This window comes from Monodelphis domestica, chromosome 2, assembly GCF_027887165.1.
Source record: "Monodelphis domestica isolate mMonDom1 chromosome 2, mMonDom1.pri, whole genome shotgun sequence".
NCBI classification, from domain to species: domain Eukaryota; kingdom Metazoa; phylum Chordata; class Mammalia; order Didelphimorphia; family Didelphidae; genus Monodelphis; species Monodelphis domestica.
The window spans coordinates 23,533,806-23,557,630 of record NC_077228.1 but is presented as its reverse complement, the minus strand read 5'-3'; the positions used below and the strand labels follow the sequence as shown (position 1 = coordinate 23,557,630).

General features: G+C 48.5%; 1 protein-coding gene across 1 annotated transcript; it reads left to right on the top strand.

Moving 5' to 3' along the window:
- Window positions 1-3,089: 3,089 nt before the first annotated feature.
- On the top strand, window positions 3,090-23,359 carry BSND (barttin CLCNK type accessory subunit beta). Its single transcript, XM_056815064.1, has 4 exons — window positions 3,090-3,469; window positions 7,832-7,923; window positions 12,249-12,509; window positions 16,157-23,359. The coding sequence occupies exons 1-4, from the start codon at window positions 3,293-3,295 to the stop codon at window positions 16,590-16,592; spliced, it is 966 nt and encodes a 321-aa protein (XP_056671042.1). The 5' UTR covers window positions 3,090-3,292; the 3' UTR covers window positions 16,593-23,359.
- Window positions 23,360-23,825: the final 466 nt, after the last annotated feature.

Sequence of the window (23,825 nt, the reverse complement as noted above, 5' to 3'; positions counted from 1 at the left end):
ACTATGTAACATTGTGGCAGCGATTGGATGCCAGGCCTTAGATGTCCGTGTGCCTGGGGCTGCAGTGTAGCCACCTCTGGCTATGTGTGCATCTATGTAGCCAGGGCTAGGACAGCCTCACACACTCGCAGAGGACTAAATGGAAACCCCTATCGAGCTGAGCCAGAACCAACCTTTGAAGGATCTGAGGGCAGACCCAGGGGAGTCTGGGGGGCTGCCACTAAAGCTGGGCTTTGGAAGAAGACCCCCCCCCCCCCGCAACGGCCAGGCAACCTCTTCTAAAGGCTGGGGACAGGATGTCCTATGTGAGGAAAAGCCAGCCACAGGATGAGTGTGTGCAGGCGTGGAATGGGAGAAAAAGTCTGGAAGAGTCTAAGACTGGTTAGAAGAGGCCTCCGAAGCCATCTAGGGCAACTTCTTCATTTTACAGATAAGGAAACTGAGGCCCAGAGGTAGGGAGTGGCTGGTACAAGATCACTGTCAAAGTGGGATTTGAACTCAGAACCTCTGCTTCCACTGTACCACAACTCCAGTGACTTGCCCAATGTCACACAAGGCCTTCAGTGTCAAGGTGAGGATTTTATATTTGATGCTAGAGGCAAACGAAATCTGTGAGGGAGTGAAATGCTCTGGTCTGTGCTTTAGGAAAATCCCTTCCCCAAGAGACTGAGGATGGACTAGAGTGGGGAAGAGTCCAGAGGGGAGGTAACCTGGGCCTGTACCCCTCTGAGCCTTATCTCTAAGATGGAGGGGGTAGGATGAGATCATTGATGAGTGCCCTTTGGCCCCAATCCCTCCCTCTCTCATTGGACTAATTTTACAGGATGGGGTAGAACTTGCCCAAGGTCACACATCTACCAAGGAGCAAAACCAAGATTTGAACCCACATCTTCTGATTCCAAATACAGAGTCATTCCCACTTTGTGACAGGTTTCTGGGTAAGCCTTTTTTTGGGGGGCTGAGCCTGCATGACTCAATGGGCTGAGCTTCCTTTCCTGGCAGTGGGATGAGGAGGGAGGAAGCTGTCGACGTTTCCCTCGTGGCCAGGGAGGCACCCCAGCTTTTTCCTATTTTAGGGGAATGTGGGAGAGGATGGATGAGGGCGAGAGGGAGAGACGGACACAGAGACCCGGAGGACAGAGGCAGAGCGAGCCCCGGTCCCCCTGGACAGGCTACCTGACTGAGCAGCCCCTTGTGCCGAAATTCTTCCGTTAGCTTTTTGTGTTATTATTCCGATTCAATTCATTATCAAGCGTCTGTTTTGAGCAGGTTCTCCCCTAGGCAGGAGCAGAGATGTAGGGAGCCCTGCCCTCTCAGAGCTTACAGTCTAATGGTGGGGAATGGGCACGCGCTCACATGTCAGCACAGTACATGGTCGGGTGTGATAAGCAAAGGAGCCAGCAGGACCACGCTTTCTAAGATGCTTAAGGAGGGAGAGAGGACTTTCAGCTGTGCCCTGCCTCCTGCCTTCACGTAGCAAGGAGCAAGCTCACATCGATGCCTATTAAAGCTTGGCCCCAGAGAACTGGGGGGGAAATGTTGGCTCTCTCTGTTTGTGGAGGTGGGAACTGTGGGTGCAGAGCATTGCATACACTGTCAAATACGGCTGATGGATGGGTTGTTTCAGTTACTCTGCCTTTCTTTTCTCCTTTTTTATTCTATTTTATAGGACTCTGGCAAGGAGAGGGAGAAGACATATTTTGGAAATTAAAGTGATGTGAAAACAGAAGTTACTCATAAACATTTGTAAATGTGTCACATGACATATTTGAAAAAAATGTTTGCTTGATTGGTCCTGGCATTCAATGCCCTCATCACACTCCTAGTCTCATCAGACCAACCTAGCCTTGCCTTATATTCAATTCACCAAAGTCCTCCTATCCTTTGTCCTCAGCCTTCTGTACTCATACTGAGGAGTCAGGGAGACCTGAATTCAAATCTGGCCTCAGACTCTTACTAGTGGTAAGATCCGGTGACCCTGATGGCTCTGTTTCCTCAACTGCCAAATGTACGAGGCTCAAATACAAGCTTTGTTTTTTAAGCCCTCCCCTCCATCTTGGAATCAGTACTGTGTATGGTTCCAAGGCAGAAGAGCAGTAAGGGCTAGGCAATGGGGGTTAAGTGACTTGCCCAGGGTCACACGGCTGGGAAGTATCTGAGGACAGATTTGAACTCAGGACCTCCCATCTCTAGGTCTGGTTCTCCATCCACTGAGCTACCCAGCTGCCCCTCTACAGTATTGATTCTAAAACAGAAGATGAAGGTTTTAAAATAATAACTTACCCAGGGAGAGCCAGAGGCAGGCCTTGAACTCAGGTCTTCCTGTTCTGAGGCCACCTCTCTCCCCACTGCTCTAAGCTCCCTCCCAAACACAGAAGGAAAAGCTTTCCTTCCATTAAGGAGTTCTGAACCGATCCGACACTACGCAGGCTGATTTGGAGCAGAGGGAGAGACAGACGGGCTTCTGGGAGGGTGGCTCCTGAGCTCAGCCTCGATGGAAAGTCAGGATTGGGAGAGATGAAGGTGGGGTGAAAGGAGACCCCCAGGGGCAAGAGATGGAGCAGCAGGTGTCAGGGGACTAGCATGCAGGGGTGAAGGGAGTGCCCTGACCTCCAGGAGCTGGCCGCAGCCAGGGTCTAAAGGGCATCGCTGTTACCCTGCAGCCAGTAGGGAGCCATGGAATGTTTTTGAGCAGAGGAGGGGAGTGGCTGCACTTGGGCCTTTGGGGTTGAAGCAGCAGATCTTAGAAAAGGGAGGCACTTCACGAGCCGGGTGTCTGCTTGGAAGGCTTTACCCTGGCCAGGTGAGGGGGGAAGGCGCCCTGAGGCAGAGGGTGGCAGGAGAAGTGGGGGTGGACTGGAGGGTGTCCAGGTCACTGGCCAAAGTCTGAGGGGCTGGGAGATGGGGGCACCCTGAGCTCAGCCCCTGCCGGGGACAGGGTTTGGGCACCTGTGATGATGTCAGCATTTTGGCTCAGTCCCCAGCCCCTGGGAGCCGGCCTCTGTGCCCGCCTCCCCGCCTCCCTCCCACCTGTGTGATCCAGCTCAGCCCCAGAGGGAAGGTGAGAGCCAGGGGAGGGAGGGCGGGCGGGTGGCTGGACACCTCCAATGGAGCGTGCAGCTCTCTGGCCATAGCAGCGGCCTTCCAGGCTCTCGGAAACCAGTCAGCACAGACGCCGGCCGGCTGGCTGCATGGAGGGCCCCGCCGAGCATCCTGCTTGGTGACTGCCTTCCCGTGGGCTGGCAGGGGGGAGAGCTTGACTGTCACCCCCCACCCAGGGGTGCTCCGGGCCATGGCCGAAGACAAGACCTTCCGCTACGGCTTCATCATCCTGGGCTTGTTCCTGCTGGCCGTGGGCATGTTCATCATGACGGCCGACCGGCCGCAGGTCTACATCACCTTCTGCGTCATCGGCGGGATCATGCTGATCTCGGGGGTCGTTTGGAGCATGTGCCAGTGCTACCCCAAGGTAGGCGGCCCGGCGCGGGGCTCTGCGTGTCTGTGTGGGGCTCCATGGAGTGCTGGAGGAGACGGCCAAGGCCACGCGTGCCCGTGTTTGTGTCTGTGCCCACACATGTGATTGTGCCCATGTGTGTCTGTGCCCGTGTATGCCTGTGTGTCTGTGCCCATGTTTGTGCCCATGTGATTGTGCCCATGTGTATCTGTGCCCACATTTGTGTCTTTGCCCATGTGTCTGTGCCAGGTGTGTTTGTGCCCATGTATCTGTGCCTGTGTGTCTGTGCCCATGTGTCTGTGCCTGTGTCAGCTGTGTCTGTGCCCATGTGTCTGTGCCAGGTGTGTCTGTGCCTCTGTCAGCTGTGTCTGTGCCAGGTGTGTTTGTGCCCATGTGTGTGTCTGTGCCTGTGTCAGGTGTGTCTGTGCCAGGTGTGTCTGTGCCCATGTATCTGTGCCAGGTATGTCTGTGCCCATGTGTCTGTGCCTGTGTGTATCTGTGCCCATGTGTGTCTATGCCTGTGTCAGCTGTGTCTGTGCTAGGTGTGTTTGTGCCCATGTGTGTGTCTGTGCCCATGTTTGTGCCCATGTGATTGTGCCCATGTGTATCTGTGCCCACATTTGTGTCTTTGCCCATGTGTCTGTGCCAGGTATGTCTGTGCCCGTGTGTCTGTGCCTGTGTGTCTGTGCCCATGTGTCTGTGCCTGTGTCAGCTGTGTCTGTGCCTGTGTGTGTCTGTGCCAGGTGTGTCTGTGCCAGGTGTGTTTGTGCCCATGTGTGTGTCTGTGCCTGTGTCAGGTGTGTCTGTGCCTCTGTCAGCTGTGTCTGTGCCTGTGTGTCTGTGCCTGTGTCAGCTGTGTCTGTGCTTGTGTGTGTCTGTGCCAGGTGTGTCTGTGCCAGGTGTGTTTGTGCCCATGTGTGTGTCTGTGCCTGTGTCAGGTGTGTCTGTGCCAGGTGTGTCTGTGCCCATGTGTCTGTGCCAGGTATGTCTGTGCCCATGTGTCTGTGCCTGTGTGTATCTGTGCCCATGTGTGTCTATGCCTGTGTCAGCTGTGTCTGTGCCAGGTGTGTTTGTGCCCACGTGTGTGTCTGTGCCCATGTTTGTGCCCATGTGATTGTGCCCATGTGTATCTGTGCCCACATTTGTGTCTTTGCCCATGTGTCTGTGCCAGGTATGTCTGTGCCCATGTGTCTGTGCCTATGTGTCTGTGCCCATGTGTCTGTGCCAGGTGTGTCTGTGCCTGTGTGTGTCTGTGCCAGGTGTGTCTGTGCCAGGTGTGTTTGTGCCCATGTGTGTGTCTGTGCCTGTGTCAGGTGTGTCTGTGCCCGTGTGTGCCCGTGCCTTTCTTGGGGGGGATTCTGTATGTGTGTCTGTTTCTTTTTGAATGGGTGTCTCATACATGTGTGTGTGCCCATGGTCGGTCGATCAATATTCATTAAACGCCCAGAAGGTGCCAGGCACTGTGCTAAGAAGCAGGGACAGAAGGAGTGAGGCAAGCCCCAGACGAGCCGTGTCCTCTCCCGTCTGAGGCTGTCCATCAGCACGAATCAAAGGCTGTGTCACTGTGGGCAAGCTCTTCTTCTTTGTCAGCCTCAGTTTCCTCCTTTGGTGAAGGGGCCGGAGGGGCTCCTAGCCTGGAATCCAGAGCCTGGTGCCCAGGGAGAGATACGGGAGTCTGTGCTTTGTGGGGAAGTCAGTGAGCTCTCACCCATGTAGTGCCCTTCACAAGGAGGCCCCTGGGCCGCAGACATGGCCCACAATCCCTGGGCTCTACCAGTTTGACCAGCCAGGGAGCAGAGGACACGGGAGCTGACCATCTCCACGGTCCCTTCCAGATGGACAGCCCGGGTTCTAAGACCTCTTTTCTAACATTTTCTGTTCTAAAGCCGTTCTGAGCCTTGACGTTCCCTGTTCTAAGCTCCCTGCCAGCGCTGATGTCCCCTGTTCTAAGGTCCTTCTATGCTCCCACCTTCTCTGTGCTGTACTCTAGAACCCCTCCCGCCAAGGTCCTTCCACCCCTGGCTGATTCTGTGATTTTCTCTAGCCTGGTGCTCTCTGTATCCTCGGTCCCCTGCTAGGAGCCCATAGAACCGGCTAGAAGGTCCCTTTGGAGCCCTCGGCGCCCCAGGCCCGGCCCCTCCTCCCTCCAGAGAGCCTAAAGAACCGGGGTCGGTCCTGGCCGGTTTGGAGTCACTTGTCTGGTTATTTACAGTCAATTCACTTTTGTCCCAGGAAGCAGAGCCGGGGTCACACTCAGGGAGGAAAAGAGCTCCTGGGCAAAGCACGGCCTTCCCAGGCAGCCCAGGCAGCGGGGGGGGGGGGGGGGGGGGGCACTCCTGGGTTCCCATGATTCCCTTTGCAGGCTGCTTCAGGAAAGGGGCAAGGGAGCCCTGTCAATCAACCAATGTGCATTTATTAAGCACCTACTATGTGCCGAGAACTGGTCAAAGGGCTGGAGAGTAAATGTGGTTAGAGAGATGGGGGAGAAGGAGAGAAGCTATGAGGATGGGGAAGAAGAGCAAATGAATCAAGGCAGGCTTCCTGGAGGAAGTGAAGATGGAGCCAGCTTTTCAGAGGGGATGGATGTAGAGATGAGAGCTGGGAAGGCCTCTTAGGTGTGTGTCTGTAGGGTGGAGAGGGAGGGAAGGTGGGACTATAGGCACTTAGCGCTAACTAGCCAGTTTGTGGTGCCAAGGACAGGCCTGGCATTTCTTCCCTTGGAGACCCCAGGCAATTTATTGACGCCTCCTTAAGGCCTCAGTTTCTCCGCTCAAATAAGGGGGAAATGGAGGCAAATACACATTTATAGAATACCACTCTGGGCCATTGTTGTCATTCAGTCATTGTGATTGTATGCAACTCTTTGGGATCCCATTTAGAGTTTTCTTGGAAAAGATGCTGGAGTGGTTTACCCTTTCTTGCTCCAGCTCCTTTTACAGATTAGGAAACTGAGGCAAACAGGGTGAAGTGACTTGTCCAGGGTCACACAGCTAGTTGGATGACTCCAGCCTCAGTGTTCTACCCACTGCCTTCTCTTCACTCTAGAACTGTATATAGAACACTATAGAAACCAATTTCCCTTCATAGCCCTCACAGAGTGACTTGAGGGATTCAAAGTGTCAGGGTGGGGAGACCAGGGACCATCTGGTCTAGCTCATACCTTAAGCAGAATCCATCCCCTCTAGAACATGCCCAACAAATCCTGTCCAGTCTTTGCTTTATTCTTTCATACCACCAAGAAGGGGGAACTCACCACCTCCCCAGACAACCCATTCAGCTTTCTGGAGGAGGGGATTTCCCCCAATATCCATGGAGGCTGGGCCTCCGTTTGCTCAGTGACAGGATGGAGATCTTGGATCACAGGATCGTTGAAGTCTCAGAGGAGATTCTTTAGGTAGACCTTAAAGCCTTCTGGACATGGCAGTCAACTCTGAGTGTTCTGGGTCACACGCACCATCCGAGGGCCTCCAACCCAGCCTAGTGTCTTGAACACGGATGCTGCTGAGTAGTCCATTCCCTCCTTCTTCGTTGATTAAGTCCCTTCTCCGAATAGAACAAAGAAAACCACTCCCTACCCTCAAGGATCTTCCATTCCACTAGCTAGGAAATAACATATACCTGGATAAGTCAATAGATACAAAGTCAGTCCAAAGGAATATGGTGGTGTGAATAGATCAGGGAAGGCTTCCTGTAGGAGATGGCACGTTTGAAGGAATCAGGAGACTCTAAGCAGTGGGGATGAGAAAGGAGGACATTGCAGGCATGAGAGGCAGCAAAAGCTCTTCCTTATTACTGAACATCCTCAGAGAAACCCAACAATTGTGGAATCATAATGAACCCCTTGGGGGCAGTCAGGACTGGAGTCAAGAAGATGAGTTCAAAACTAGCCTCAGACAATATCTGTGTGACCTTGGGCAAGTCACTTAACTTCAATTGCCTCAGTTTCTTCATCTGTCAAATGAGCTGGAGAAGGAAGTGGCAAACCACTCTAGTATCTTATCTGTGTGACCTTGAGCAAGTCACTTCACCCTGTTTGCCTCAGTTTCCTCATTTATAAAATGAGTTGAAGGAAGTGGCAAACATGGGCATTGCCATGGACTGAGAGTGTGGAGACCTGGGATTTCTACTGGTTCTCAGATAACCAAGAAGCTTCGATTGCTATCATAACAACCATCCAGACTTGCCTGGAATCTGGATCTTCACAAGGATCCCAGGAGCAAGGCAGTTTGGGATCTAGAATCCTCCTTGGGCACAGGGGGAAGCTGAGACTTCAGTGGGTCACCCCTGGGGCAGCCCTTCCTGCCTCTCCCCTTGAGGCCCTCTGAGGGGAATGTCCAGCCAGTCCAGCGCTTTGTCTCCCTGTTCTTTGCTCCCCAGATCGCCTTCGTGCCGGCTGACACAGATTTCGAGAGCTTCCTCTCCCCGAAGGCTCGGGGCCCTCCAGAGGACGGCATTCCGGAGAAGAAGGGGTAGGTGCGGCCCGGGCCTCCCTCTCACCAGCTTCCAATATGTTTTTAATGAGCTCTGCCTCCAAGTCAAGGTCAAGAGGAGAAACCCTTGGCAAGGGCTGAATTAGAAATGTGACCCTGCAAAGACAAAAAAAAGAAGAGGAGGAGGAGGAGGAGGAGGAGGAGGAGGATATGATCAGAGGATCCTCTACAGAAGGGGCCTTCAAGGCTGCCTAGTCCAAATGATTCCTTTTAGAGAAGCCAGGAGAGATGCAGTGATTACTTGCCCAAGGTCACACAGGTAGTGAATGGCAGGCCCAGAATTTGAACCCAGATCCACAGACTCCTGTCTCAACAGTCTTTCTGTTACTCTATGAAATGAAATGACCCTTCTTGGGGACTGTCAACAACAACAAGTCAGAGAGGACTTATTAAGTGCATTCTATGTGCCAAGCACTGTGCTAAGCCCTGGAGATACAGAGAAAGGCAAATGACAGTCCCTGACATCATTCTAATGGGGTAGAAACAGGCAAAAACTATGGACTAACGAGCTCCAGCCAAGATCAGCTGGAGATGATCAAGAGAGGGAAGACTGGCCTTCAGAGGATTGGCGAAGTTCCTGCAGAAGGGGCGATTGTAATGGAGACTTAAGGGAAGTCGGGGGAGCCAGGAGGAGAGATGAGGAGGGAGAGGATTCCAGGCTTGGGGACAGTCAGTGAAAATCCCTGGAGCTGGGAGACGGGATGGCTTTCTTGTTCAAGGAACGGTAAGGAGGCCAGACACATAAGACACACAGCTGGATACTTTTCCTGGACAGTCCAGGGAGGCCCACCATTTATCCCAAGGGACCCCCTACTGTCCCTGTAGACAACCACATACACTAGTAAAGGCAGACCTCTTACCCCCAATATTCTTACATAGAGATAGAAAAAAAAACACAAATATTCATAGAATGTTAGAATTAGAAGGGACTTTGGAACAAGAAATATCAGAGCTAGAAAGGGCCTTAGAACAGAAAATGTTAGAGTGAGAAGGGATCTTAGAACATAGTGTCCAAACATGAAGAGACCTTAGAACAGACACTGTCAAAGTTAGAGACCCTTTAGAACAAAGGACTCTAGAGTTAGAGATACCTTAGAACACAGAACACCAGAGTTGGAGACACCTCAGAACAAAGGATAGCAGAATTGGAAACACCTTAGAACAAAGGATACCAGAGTTGAAGACACTTAGAACATAGAACTCCAGAGTTGGAGACACCTTAGAACAAAGGATACCAGAATTGGAGACACCTCAGAACAAAGGACTCCAGAGTTAGAGATACCTTAGAACATAGAACACCAGAGTTGGAGACACCTTAGAACCAAGGATGCCAGAATTGGAGACACCTCAGAACAAAGGATAGCAGAATTGGAAACACCTTAGAACAAAGGATACCAGAGTTGAAGACACCTTAGAACATAGAACTCCAGAGTTGGAGACACCTTAGAACATAGAACTCCAGAGTTGGAGACACCTTAGAATAAAGGATATCAGAATTGGAGACATCTTAGAACATAGACTGTCAAAGTTAGAGACACCTTAATAACAAAGAATACCAGAGTTGAAGACAACTTAGAATAAAGGATATCAGAATTGGAGACATCTTAGAACATAGACTGTCAAAGTTAGAGACACCTTAGAAAAAAGGATACCAGAATTGGAGACACCTCAGAACAAAGGACTCCAGAGTTAGAAATATCTTTGAACATAGAATTCCAGAGTTGGAGACACCTTAGAACCAAGGATGCCAGAATTGGAGATACCTCAGAACAAAGGATAGTAGAATTGGAAACACCTTAGAACAAAGGACTCCAGAGTCAGAGAAACCTTAGAACATAGAACTCCAGAGTTGGAGACACCTTAGAACACAGAACTCCAGAGTTGGAGACACCTTAGAACAAAGGATACCAGAATTGAAGACACCTTAGAATAAAGGATATTAGAATTGGAGACATCTTTGAACATAGACTGTCAAAGTTAGAGACACCTTAGAACAAAGGATACCAGAATTGGTGAAGCCTTAGAACATAGAACTCCAGAGTTGGAGACACCTTAGAACATAGAATGACAGAATAGAAGAGGACCTTAAAACTTAGACTATTCAAGCTGGAGAAGACCTTGGAATATAGAATTTCAAAACATGAAAAGCTTTATATTATATGTATAAGCATTGAATCGAACTTGTTATAACTTGAATATAGGAACCTTAGAACAATGAATGATGCTACATAGAAGATTAGAGATGGAAGAGACCCTTCCATCTGCCCCTATCATTCTACAGATGGCCCACTGATGCCATCAGTTGAGTATGACAGGTTACTGATGGAGAAAATCAAAGGGTTTGAATGTGAGTGCAGGGGTTTGAACTGAGGTCCAAGACACATGCACTTTCTCCTACAAAATGCTCCCCTTGTGGCAACCTGAGCCTTTCCTCGCTTTGGTCACTTGGGTGGACCATCAAGGCAGAAAGGAAAAGAGGTGATTAGGAAGTGCAGATGAGGCTGCCTGGGAGGGATGAATGGTGAATGCTGTCCTGCTTCTCAGAGGTAGTAGGAGGTGCAATGGATAGAAGGCTGGGCCTGGAATCAGGAAGACTTAAATTTTAATCTAGCCTTGGACACTACTAGGTGCATGACTTTGGGCAAGTCATTTAACCTCTATTTGCCTCAGTTTACTTATCTGTAAATGGGGATAATAATAGGGTTGTCATGAGGAACAGATAAGATAATAATTGTAAAACACTTAATAGAGTGCCTGGCACAGGATAGGTACTATATAAATGTTAGCTTTTATTACTAGCTTAACCTCCATCTGCCTTAGTTTCCCCAACTGTAAAATGGGGCTACTAAAAACATCTACCTTTCAAGACTCTTTTGAGAACCAAATGAGAAGTTTGTGAAGCATTGAACAGTGCCCGGCGTGGGGAAGGCTCTAGATAATAAATTTTCATTCCCTTCCCTCTCCTCATACCACCCCTGTCATCTCTGAGAGACAAGAACACGCCTTACAAGTTCTCCTATCCCACGGAGGCACTGGTCTCCCACAGGGATCCGTCATTCACTCAGTTTGGGGCCGACCAGGCCAGGTAGTCCCACGGGGACCTCTTGAGCTCATGGGTGGCCAGGGATGCTGGTTAGGGGCTTCCTGGAGGGTCCTGTGGGTACCTCTGTTCTCTGGGACCCTCTACAACTGTTAGGTATGGAAGGGGAGCCTCCTGGTTTTACGAAGCAAGGAAACAGAGACCTGAATTGGGGAAGCAACTTGTACCAAGGCCACTTCGGTAACAAAAACGTGAGTCAAGACCTCATTTCTGGGTTCACATCCACCGTTCTTCCAACCAGAGGGCATCAGCCAGACTCATCCAGCTAGTAAATGCTGCCAGGAGGGTTCAAAGGGGGCCTCTTGAACCCAGGTCTTCAGCTCTTTTTTTTTTTTAATAACCTTTACCTTCTCTCTTAAAATCAATATTAAGTATCGCTTCCAAGGCAGAAAAGTGGTGAAGACTGGGCAAATGGGGTTAGGTGACTTACCCAGGATCACATAGCTAGAAAGTATCTGAGGTTACATTTGAACCCAGGTCCTGGCTCTTTGTCCACTGAGCCACCTAGCTCCCCTTCAGGTCTACCACTCTTTACGTGCACAAAGGTTTAGCATTAATTCTGTTTAGATAGAAAGATGAGCCAGACACAGCCCCGGACCACCAGAAGGCATGAGGCAAATGGAGGAGAGGGGACAGAGAGCTCGAATCCAGGCAGAATGTGCTGAGGGGTCTGAGGCACAACTGAAGCTCTAGAAGAGTCCAAATATGGGCGGCTGCCCTGCCAGCGGGGAAGAAGGGGCAGACAGAAGGCATGGTCCAGAAGAGAGAGGACAGGAGACCTGAAGGAGCATCCCAAGGCTCTCCCACCTGGCTCTCTTCTCTCCAAGGGAGTTGGTGGGATAATGTGGAAAAATAAAACCATTAGATGGGAAATCAGAACATCTGGGGGCAGCAAGGTTGCCCAGTGGTTAGAGAGCCAGGCTGGAGATGGGAGGTCCTGGGTTCAAATCCGATCTTAGATGTTTCCTAGCTGTGTGACCCTGAACAAGTCACTTAACTCCAATTGCCTGGCCCTTATTGCTCTTCTGCCTTAGAACGGATACTTGATATTCATGTAAGATGGAAGGTGCTCTGATTCTTCCTGGCGTCCAATTGGAATAGAGAACATTTACACCATAGAAGAAAGCAGGGGGTCGTACCGTAATGAGTGGGGCTCCTTCTTCCCCTGCCCTGTCCCCCATGGCCTTCCTCTTCTCTCCCACAGCTCCCAGCCTCCTTACTCCCGATTAGAGGAAGACGAGGCCCCCATGCAGAGCCCACCTGACTACCAGCACATCCAGATGAAGGTCTTCGGGTGCGGGGAGGACCAGGGGGTCCTGTCTGCCCCGAGCCTGGCCCCGTCTGAGCTCCAAGCTGGAGAGGGAAGGGCCACCTACTCAGAGTCCTTCCTAGAGACAACTGTTGTCGTGCACCGGGGCCTGGACAGCACGGAGGCCGAGAGACCCCAGAGTCTGCCTGAAGCCAGGTGAGTGAGGCCCAGGGGGTGGGAGGAGGCTGCAGGAGGAATGAGATGTGGCAGCTGGGGGGAAGTCTGGGGAGCTTTGGATGCTGAAGCCACTCCATGGGAGTTAATGGTGAAAGATTCTTTGACTTAAGGGGCAGCTGGGTGGCTCAGTGGATGGAGAGCCAGGCCTAGAGATGAGAGGTCCTGGGTTCAAATTTGACCTCAGACACATATTGGCTGGATGACCCTGGACAAGTCACTTAACCCCACTGCCCAGCCCTGACCACTCTTCTGCCTTGGAACCAATACACAGTACTGAGTCTAAGATGAAAGGTGAGATTCTAAGATTCTTTGACTTATTTCTGGTCACTCAGAACAGTTGAAGGAAGTGGGAGGTGGTTAACCTAGAAAAAAAAAGGCTCCGGAAGGACCTAGACAACAGCCAGCTTCAGAGTCTGAAGGACTGTCCCATGGAGGAGGGATCAGGCTTGTCCTGCCTGGTGTCAGAAGGCAGAACCAGGAGCAGTGCAGCTCTGGGGCTAGTTGTAAAGACACAGATTGCAGCCTGATGCAAGGGAAAACTCGAGCAATTCTCCCAAAGTTGGACTGGCTGGCTCTGGAGGTCTTCCAGAAAAGGCTGAGGACCACTTGGTACGTTTGTATATTGGGGGCTCTTTGGGGGCCGGATGGGCCCATGGACCATTGAGGCATTCAGCGCTGAGGTTCCGTAAGATACTGACACCAAATAGTATGAAAAGCAGCTTCCTGTGGGAGTTGACAGTTTATATGGGGAAACAGCAATAACAGACCCCAAGGATCCTGGAGAGGGAAGAGGACTTTAGAACGTCCGATAGGAAATACTTAGTACGTCTAGGTCTTCCTTCCCCTTTCCTGGGGAAACTGAGGCACTGAAGCAGAGAAGCATCATGGAACTTCTGAGGTTCTGTGAGAACTTCCCAAAGGATGGAGGATCTCACCTCCAACAAGAATGGGAGGCAAGAGGGACTGTTTAGGAATTTGCAGAGTTCTAGGTCTGTGTTTCTGCTGGTGGCCTCTGGGCTTGGAGGCTGGAGGATCAACCCTCTGGCCTCCAGCATGTCCAAGAGGATGCAATGATGGGAGTGCTTCAAGGTTAATAACAGGGGGAAGAATACTAAAGAGGAGGAGGGGGTGTCTTGACCTAGGTCAGAGGTTCCAGAGTGGGAGGATATGATAGAGAAAGAGGAGGAGGAAGAGAAAAGGGGGATGCTGGCAAATGAGGAAGGTGATAGAGGAGGAGGAGGAGGAGGAAGAGAAAAGGGGGATGCTGGCAAATGGGGAAGGTGATAGAGGAGGAGGAGGAAGAAGAGAAAAGGGGGATGCTGGCAAATGAGGAAGGTGATAGAGGAGGAGGAGGAGGAAGAGAAAAGGGGGATGCTGGCAAATGAGGAAGGTGATAGAGGAGGAGGAGGAGGAAGAGAAAAGGGGGATGCTGGCAAATGAGGAAGGTGATAGAGGAGGAGGAGGAGGAGGAAGAGAAAAGGGGGATGCTGGCAAATGGGGAAGGTGATAGAGGAGGAGGAGGAAGAAGAGAAAAGGGGGATGCTGGCAAATGAGGAAGGTGATAGAGGAGGAGGAGGAGGAAGAGAAAAGGGGGATGCTGGCAAATGAGGAAGGTGATAGAGGAGGAGGAGGAGGAGGAAGAGAAAAGGGGAATGCTGGCAAATGAGGAAGGTGATAGAGGAGGAGGAGGAGGAGGAAGAGAAAAGGGGGATGCTGGCAAATGAGGAAGGTGATAGAGGAGGAGGAGGAGGAGGAAGAGAAAAGGGGGATGCTGGCAAATGAGGAAGGTGATAGAGGAGAAGGAGGAAGAGAAAAGGGGGATGCTGGCAAACGAGGAAGGTGATAGAGGAGGAGGAGGAGGAAGAGAAAAGGGGGATGCTGGCAAATGAGGAAGGTGATAGAGAAAGAGGAGGAGGAAGAGAAAAGGGGGATGCTGGCAAATGAGGAAGGTGATAGAGGAGGAGGAAGAGAAAAGGGGGATGCTGGCAAATGAGGAAGGTGATAGAGGAGGAGGAGGAGGAAGAGAAAAGGGGGATGCTGGCAAATGAGGAAAGTGATAGAGAAAGAGGAGGAGGAAGAGAAAAGGGGGATGCTGGCAAATGAGGAAAGTGATAGAGAAAGAGGAGGAGGAGGAGAGAACCCTTGAGATCTAAGGCTCTTCTAGAGTGGGAACTTGGAACCTCCTGCTCCGATTCCCTCCTGACACCCCAAGAAGCTGGGCTCTGGCTCCATGCAGGACAGGCAAAGGCAAGAATAAGCTTCTGTGCTTGGGCTGCTTACGTCCTAACAGGAAACAACCTGCCCACATCTTCGCAGATTCCAAATGCAGACCAAGTTAAACATTACCCACATGGACAAGGTCATGGTAGGGGGCAAGGGCACTAGCAGGAAAGGCCTCATCTAGGAAGGGGTACTTGAGCTGAGCTTTGGAATAAGTCAGAGTCTAAGAGGAAGAGAAGAGAAGCAAGGGCCTGCCAGGCTTCAAGCAGAGAGGTCTCTGTTATTTATCCTAGGGGCAAAGGGGAGCCAATGGAGATTGTTGAGCTGGGGAGTGTCATGTTCAGCACTGAATGGATCATGGAAGCAGGGAGACAAGTGAGGAGGTTATTGCAGTTGTCCAGGCGTGACGAGGACATGATTGAGTTTAAGGTCTTTGGTAGCAGAGACGGCTCTCAGGTACCTCTGTCACGCGGGGTGTGGCACATTAATAAATAACTTAATAAATGTTGATTGATTGGCTAGTCACAACTCCATCCACACCTCTTATGGTGATGGGAATGGGGCAGAGGAGAATAAGGCTTTATAAAGCACCTACTAGGTTCCAGACACTTAGTGCTTAGAGTGCTTAAAGTGCTTAGCACTTTACTAATATTTTATTTGATTCTAATAAACTAGCAAGGTAGGTGCTATTATTACTACCATTTTACAGTTGAGGAAACTGAGGCAAATAATAGTGAAGTGATTTGTCCTAGGTCACATGGTGAATAAGTATTTGAGGCCATTTTTGAAGTCCAGTCTTTCGAACTCCAGGCCCAGAGCTCTATCCTCTGTACCACCTGGCTGCCCCATAAAAGTAATAATGATATTAATCATCATGGTAGCCAGTATTTATATATCCCTTATTACGTACCAGGTACTGTGCTAAGCACTTTAGAAATGGTAACCTGCCTGATCCTCCCAAAAACCTTGGAGGTGAGATTTTTATCCTTATTTTACAGATGAGGAAACAGAGGCAGGTAGCAGCAAAGTGACCTGTCCAAGGTCTCATGATACGAAGTGTCTGAAACAGGATTCAAACTCAAGTCTTCTTGAGTCTAAGGTCAGCTCTCTGTCCCACCCCGATGAGGATCAAGTGAGAGAGCAGATGGAAAAGCCTTCAAGCCTAGACAAATATTCACTATTATTAGATGGTCTTGTGGATTTCTCTGATTAATGACAACTCAGCCACTGTTGGCTCCCCCATGGCAGCCTCCTGAGTTTGGATCCTTCTGCCCGGCAGGATGCTGGGAAGGGTTCCAGGCAGCTGCCATGATGGTTTAGGGCATCTGGGGTTCAAACTCACCTCGGGTGGGCTGGGAGTCGGGATTCTGCCCCGCTGACTTCTGCTCTGGTCTTGCTCCCCACAGCTGGCCACCTGGCCCCCCCAGCCCGGCGGCCCCCCTGGCCTCCTTCCCAGAAGACCCAGACTCTAGTGGGGATGGCAGCGGCGGCAGCAGTGGGAAGCCCTCCCCTCCGGAGGATGGGAAGGTGGCCGATCGCTACCCGGACTTTGTCCTCATCGATGCCGCTGGGGGTGACGGGGATCCCCTAGAGCCAAGCCCCGGCCCCAGCCCCTCGCCCAGCCATGGTCCTGCTCCAAGCTTCTGGCCGGGGCCCAAGAGGGGCCTAACTGCTCCCAGGGATGCAGTGGCCGAAGGAGACCTTCATGAGCCAGCAGAAGAGAAGGAAGTGGCCCCTGGGGAGCCCGAGGAGGAAGAGGAGGATCTGTATTATGGCCTGAAGGATGGGCCGGAGGGAGGCCTTGAAGATGAGGAGCTGTTTGACTTCGAGCCGGACTCATAGGCCTGGAGAGGGACTCTGGGGCCCTCCTTGTTCCAGCCCTGCTCTGACCTCCGGCTCACTGTACGGCCTTGGCTGAATCACTTCCCTGCGGCTCGGTGTTCCTGGCCTGTAAAATGGGGGTATTCATACATTATGGGGTTTCTGTGAAAGTCCCCAACATTGTGCATAGGAAAGTTCTCGTCCGGGTGGGCAGCCCACTCCTGGGTGCTGACTGAAGCCCACCCATGGCTCATCCTGTCCAGCTCTTGCCTGTGCCTTGCCTGTGCCCTTCCCAGGCTTGCCAGCTTTGAGCTGGAAGGGGCGAGTTAAGGGACTGACCCAGGGCCACCGAGCTAGGAAGTGGCTAAGAGAGAATCCAATCCCAGAATTCCTGACTCCAAGTCCCGTGCTCTGTCCCCTGAGCTAGGCTGCTCCCCTCCCCCCCCCCCAAGGACTAACCTGGGACTTTTAGGGCTCTGCCAAGGAGAGAGGGCACGTCCTCCCTGCAGCCACCATACCAGATGGCACAGGGTCTGCAGAGGGCCACTAGATACATAGACAGAAGCATCCCCCCATAGTGGCCTCCTATAGAAATGGCAACCCTTATATAGTGCCTTAAAGTTTGAAGGCATTTATCTCATGTGTTCCTCACAACAACCTCGTGAGGTAGGTGCTATTATTACCTCATTTTACTAAGAGGAAACTGAGGCTGAGAAAGACCAAAAGACTTGCCAGGGGTCATAAGACAGGATTCAAACTCAGGCCCCACCTTGACACTAGTTGCTTTCCTCGAAGGTTCCATTTCCTGTTATTTCCCCCTTTCCTAGGCTTGACTTCCGCCCCCAATACAGAAGTACAACTAAACCAGAACCAGGTGGATTATGGGTGACTCCCAGGACACAGGATGCCCAGGGTCCAGGGGATGGTGGCACCTACCAATCTAAGGGCACCCTGAAGCTCTCTCCTTCTCGCCACCCACCTCTCATCACCACACCTGTCGTAGCCTTCCTCTTCCGGGTACAGGGTCTTCCTCCTCCCCATCTCTCTTGCTTTGGACCAGTCAGACTCTATTTCCCATCATCCTTGGCCTCAATGACATCCATTGACTGTTACTGTTGTCAGCTAACCATTAATGTGGTTTTTGAGTGTGTATAGAATGAATTGATGAGGAGCCGGGAGACTGGCTCTAGCCTGGATCCCATCCGTAACTATCAGTGTGGCCTTGGCCAAATCGCTTCTCTGTAGGCTTCCCATGTCCTAGTTTCCTCATCTGCAGAGCAAGGATGGCTCAAGGTCAGCAGAGGCTGGGGGGCAGTCTATGAAGACAGGCTGTGAAGGTAGGGACACACAGGTTCATTACAGTGTACAAATACAGTGGAATATTATTATGTCGTAAGAAATAAGGAAGGAGATCATTTCAAAGAAACCTTAGAAGACTTGTCTTAACTGATGCAGAGGAAAGTGTATAGAACTGGGAGGACAATTTATACACTATCAACCTTGTAAATAAAGAGCTGAGTTCTAATCCTGCCTCTGGGTGGCCAAAAGGGACAGGAGGAGGAGGCTTTAGCATCACCTTGAAGCCATCAAGAAGCCAGTTCCTCAGGGAAATAAGCCAGGAATAGGCTCAAGAGCAGTGAGAACAGCTTTCCCCAAAAAATTCCATTTCACTAAAGGAGGAGCCTCAAGTTATGACTTGTCCTTTTGGAATTAGGGGGCACCATGGAGAGAGTGCTGCATCTGGAGTCAGGAAGACCTAAGTTCAAATCTGGTCTCAGACACTTAGTAATTATGTGAGCCTGGGCAGGTCATTGAACTCTCTTTGCCTCAGTTTCTTCATCTGTCAAATGAGTAGGAGAAGGAAATGGCAAACCACTTCAATATCTGCCAAGAAAACCCCAAGTGGGCCACAAAGAGCTGGACACAACGGAAATACTGAACAGCGACAGATAAATACGAAGCTTGAATTTCTGATGGCTTCCTGAGGCGGGGCTGAGGATGGGTCAGAAGATGACATAGTGAGAAGCAAGCAGATATTCCAGGAAGAGAGGACTAAGGACCGTGGAAGGATGCTGATCTTGCCAGCAAGGGTCCATTTAGTGTAGGAACAAATAGCTCCCCCCTCCCCGTCCCCTAGTAAGCCCAGAGAATACCATTAGATTATAGCACAGCCCGAGGAGACCTCATTCAACAAGCCCTTTAGGAACCCAGGCTCCTGGGCATCCTCACCGGCAGGGAAATTATCCAGAAGTGGATTTCAGTTCAATATGAGGGGAAGCTTCTTAACTGATCTGTCCTTGAAGGGACAGTCCTGAAGAGTTCGTCCCAGTCGTGGAGGTGCTTCGGGAGAAATTGGGTAGCCATGTGCTGGAAATGTTGTAGAGGGAGCTCTGGGTAAAGAGGAAGGGAATATGCATTCATTAAGCAGCTGCTTTGTGCCTGGCACGGCGCTAATTGTTTCAATTATTATCTCATTTGAGCCTCAAACAACCCTGGGAGACAGGAACTGTTATTATCTTCATTTTATAGCTGAGAAAAATGATCCAGACAGAGGTCAAGTCACTTATCTAGAGTCACACAGGTAGGAAGTGTTTGAAGCTGGATTCGAATTCTGATCTTCCTGACTCCAAGTCCAGTGCTCTATTGCTCTACCATTGTACCACCTCACCATCTATGGTATATCGGAGTCTTTCTGGGTCTAAGATTCTGGTGTGTGTGTGGGTGTGTGTGTGTGTGTGTGTGTGTGTGTGTGTGTTGGGGATGCTCCAGTATCCTTAGTCCTGAGTCATCAGCCGTGCCCCATTTCAGGTTCAAGCCCTCAGGTGAGGTGATACTCCTGGGCTCACACATCTTAGTTATGTGTTAGATGAAGAAACTGACACAGAGAAATAGTGGGGAAGGTGCAACCAAGTCACCACGTACAGCCATGGATTCATTGCTCAGGGATCCATCTCAAGAGAAATGGGGACATTCCATACTTGGATAGAGAATGGCAGAGACCTTCCCTGCTTCTGGGACCTTGGGTTCCTCAGTCTCCTTAAATCTGTTTTCTCCTCTATAAAATGGGAGTTTGGGATGGGTCAGATTAATTGGTATCAACAGTCCATTTTAGATCTAACATCCTATACAGTCTTTAGGGAGGGGACGGAATTCTCAGCCATGAGAACACGTTTCCTGGCTTGTGTCTCTCCATCTCCTAAATTATTTCTACCTCAAAGAATCGAATTTCTGGCAAGGAAGTGTGGTGTTGTCTGTAGTAAATCTTGTTTGTTTTTTTTCAAAGTATCAGCTTCTAGTCTTATTTATTAGTTTAATAGTTCTATCACTTTTGATTTTATTAATTTCTCCCTTAATTTTTAGGATCTCTAGTTTGTAGTAAATCTTAATAAATGTTCACTGATGGATGGACTGATGATTGTTAATGAAGACTTTCACAATAGTGTCTTTGAGTAGTCAAGGAAAGATGAATGTGGTTCAGTGACTGACAAACTGGAAGTGGAATAAGAGGAATTAGGTCTGAACCTGACTGGGAGGTCTTAGCCATGTGAGCTAGATCTCTCTAGGTCACTTTTTCTCTACATAAGAGGAGAGGGTGGAATTGGGTGATCTCTGCAGTTCCATCCAGTTTGAACATTCTGTGATCTATAATTGATATGTTGTTGTTCACCCTTCATTTCTGAAAAGGACCAATGGTATCATCGGTGATGTCTTGACTTGTCTTCTACTATAATTCAATGAATCTCCTGGAAGTTTTGAATCCCTACAGCTGGGCAGAGAGCAACCCATTCTATACCTTCTCACCTTATGTGACTTATTTATGTTCTTCTGTCATTTCTGCCCCCCATGCCTAATCTATGTGCTGGGGTCCTTCCTCTAGATTTATGGATATTATCTATATGCCAGTGGAGATCATGGGATAGACATTGATGATTCCTGGTTCTCATTATGTGACTGGCCCACCTCCCTTTCAGTTCATAGATCTTTTCAATGTCATCTTTTATACTGTTTCTGCCCAATCATAGGACCCCAACTCTAAATCTGGAAGTGACCTCAGGGACCACCTAGCTCAGTCCTGTGAAGATGGGATTAACTCTCCCCTTGCCCATTTTTAGATTTAATCACCAGAAACATATGTACCCCACTTATCGTTAAGTATGGGGAAATCTATGACCCACATGTGCTATAGTAGGTGACAAATCAAAATTGAATGACTGTCTTCTGGGCAGTCCTAAGCAAAGATATAGCTGCAATTGGTCCATGTAAAGTGGAAGGAAGGCACAGGAAGTGACAACAGAAATGGTCTTTAAAAGTGGAAAAAACTTCCTGTGACCAGCTTTCGCAATTCCCCCCTGAGATCCTTTAGAAGACTAGTCTCCCCAATGGATCATTTGACAATCATCTTGTACTCCTAAAAATCTTCTAACTACAGGTGCATACAATATTGAACCTTCTAGGAGGAAACTACAATATTTAGAGATAAGAGGGAAATAGAAGAGAGAGAGACAGCAAAACCAATGTTTGCTAGGCACATTGACAAAAAAAGCCAATTGGGAGGGGTGGTCCCCTTTGGCATAAGAGTTTACATTCAAAATAACTGTGTTAAACCCCCTTCAGTTCAATCAATTGTATCCCAAAGTTTACTCTGGATATTTTAATGAAGTGTAGGTTTCTGCAGCCATCTTTCTCCAAACAGTTCGTTTTCTGGATTCAAGGAGTTAGCAAGCTTCTTTCCCTGGAATTTAAAAAAAATTTTTAATCTTAGCTTTTTATGAAAATATATACAGCCCTCTCATTTTACTGGTGAGGAGACTGAGATTCAGAGGGGTTGTGATTGGACCAACCTTCAATTCTTTTTTAAAAAATATTTTTTATTTTACCAATTTCATGTAATAACAATTTTCCACATAAGTTTTCTGAAGTTATAAGACCCAAATTGTCTCCCTTCCTCCCTTCCTTCTCCCTTCCCAGAGATGGTAAGCAAGTTGATCTGGGTTATCATGCAAAACATATTTCCATATTGTTTATTTTTCTAAGAGAATAATCATATAAAACCAAAACCCCTAAATAAAAACCCAAGTAAACTAAAGTGAAAAACCTATACTTTGATCTGCATTCCAATGCCAACATTTCTTTCTTGGAGTATCATGATAGCATTCTTTGTCATAAGTTCTTAAGAACTGTCCTGGACCATTGTATTGCTGAGAGTAGTTGAATCTTTCTCAGTTAATTCCACAATATTTCTATTACTGTGACCAATGTTATCCTAGTTCTGCTTATTTTACTTTGCATCAGTTCATGTAGTTTCTTTCCAGTTCTTTCTGAAATCATCCAGTTCATCATTCTTTATAGCACAATAGTATTCCATCACTATCATATACCACAATTTGTTCAACCATTCCCCAATTGAGGGATATCAACTTAATCTCTAATTCTTTGCCACCAGAATAAAAGATTGCTATAAATATTTTTATATAAGTAGGTCCAATCCTCTTTTTTTTAAATTTCATTGGGATATAGACCTAGTGGTGGTACTACTGGATCAAAGGATATGTGCTGTTTTATAGTCCTTTAGGCATAGTTCCAAATTGCCCTCCAGAATGGTTGGATCAGCTCACAGCTCCACCAACAATGCATTAGTATCCCAATTTTGCCACATCCTCTTCAACATTTCCTTTACTGTCATATTGGCCAATCTGATAGGTGTGAGGTGGTACCATAGAATTGTTTTAGTTTGCATTTTCTCTAATCAAGAGTGATTTGGAACATTTTTTCATATAATTATTGATGACTTTAATCTTTTCATCTGAAAACTGCTTGTTCATATCCTTTGACCATTTATCAAATGGGGTTTGTATTCTTATAAATTTGACTTTTGAGAAATGAGGCCTTTATCAAAGAAACCTATTATAAATTTTTTCCTAATTTGTTTCTCGTCTAATCTTGGTTACATTGGCTTTGTTTGTGTAAACATTTTTAAATTCAATATAGTCAAAATTATTTATTTTACATCTTATAATGTTCTCTTATCTCTTGTTTGGTCACCTTCAATTCTTTGTAGACTGTGATATTCCATTCTTTGTGGCCAAATGGCATAACAAGAGGAATACTGTTGTCAAGGAAGTGAGTTATCTCAGTAGGGGTGCCACGTCCTCATTGCCCAGTTTTTAGTGACCTTGCTCTTCTCAAATGACCATTTGTATTTACTTATCTTTATACACGTTGCATTCTCCTACTAGAATGTAAGCCCCTTGAGGGCAGAGACAGCTTAATTTTCTTTCCTCTTTAATGTAGAAACTTCCCTAACCTTACATGAGTCCCCTGAGAACAGGTAGCATGGTGAATAGAGTGCCAGCCCTGGAGTTGGGAAGACCTGAGTTCAAATCTGGCCTCAGACACTTCTTAGCTGTATGACACTAGGCAAGTCATTTAACCATGATGGCCTAGTCCTTACCACTCTTGTGTCTTAGAATTGATACTTAAACAAAAGATAAGATTTTTAAAAAGATAAATGGAGATGCAATAGATAAGGAACAAAGGGATGAACTTTGGGATGGGCACCAAGATGGCACTAATAGGTATGATGCCCAAAATTGACACTAACTATCCTTTGCCACACCTACCATATTGAGATGCCCATCAGTTACTTGGGCACATATCACACCCCCCTACTAGACTGTAAGCTCATTGAGGGCAGGTACTATGTGGTTTATCATCTTTGTATCCCCAGGACCTGTACACGACCCTACACCTAGTAAATAAGCTATTAATAAATGTTTTGTTGAATCAAACTTACTGCTTGACTCAAATTTCTTCCCCTCCTTGAGTTTCAATTTCCTCATCTGTAAAATGGGAATAACCCAGACTGTCCTGCCAACCTCAGAGAGCTCATCTGAGGGTCAAATGAGATCAGATACATAAATGACTTTGTAAATGATAAAGTGCTACACAATTTAGGTCACGTCTGTCCTCTGAGACAAAGCAAAGGAAGTCTAAACTTCCTTTCTGGTGACACCTCTCCAATACTAAATGCCCCAAGTTCTTTAAACTTGAAAAATGTTAAATTAAAAAAATAGCCCTAAGACTTGGGGACACCCTTTGCTTGAGATCACTTATCAAGCTTTACTCCAAGTGTTTTCTCCCAGTTCCGCCATCCCTAGTCCCTCCAAATGAGCCTTGAATAACAGGATCCTTGGCCTTCTCCCCATCATAGTCTCTCTTCTCTGGATGATCTCCAGGTCATCAGTGACGTTCCTA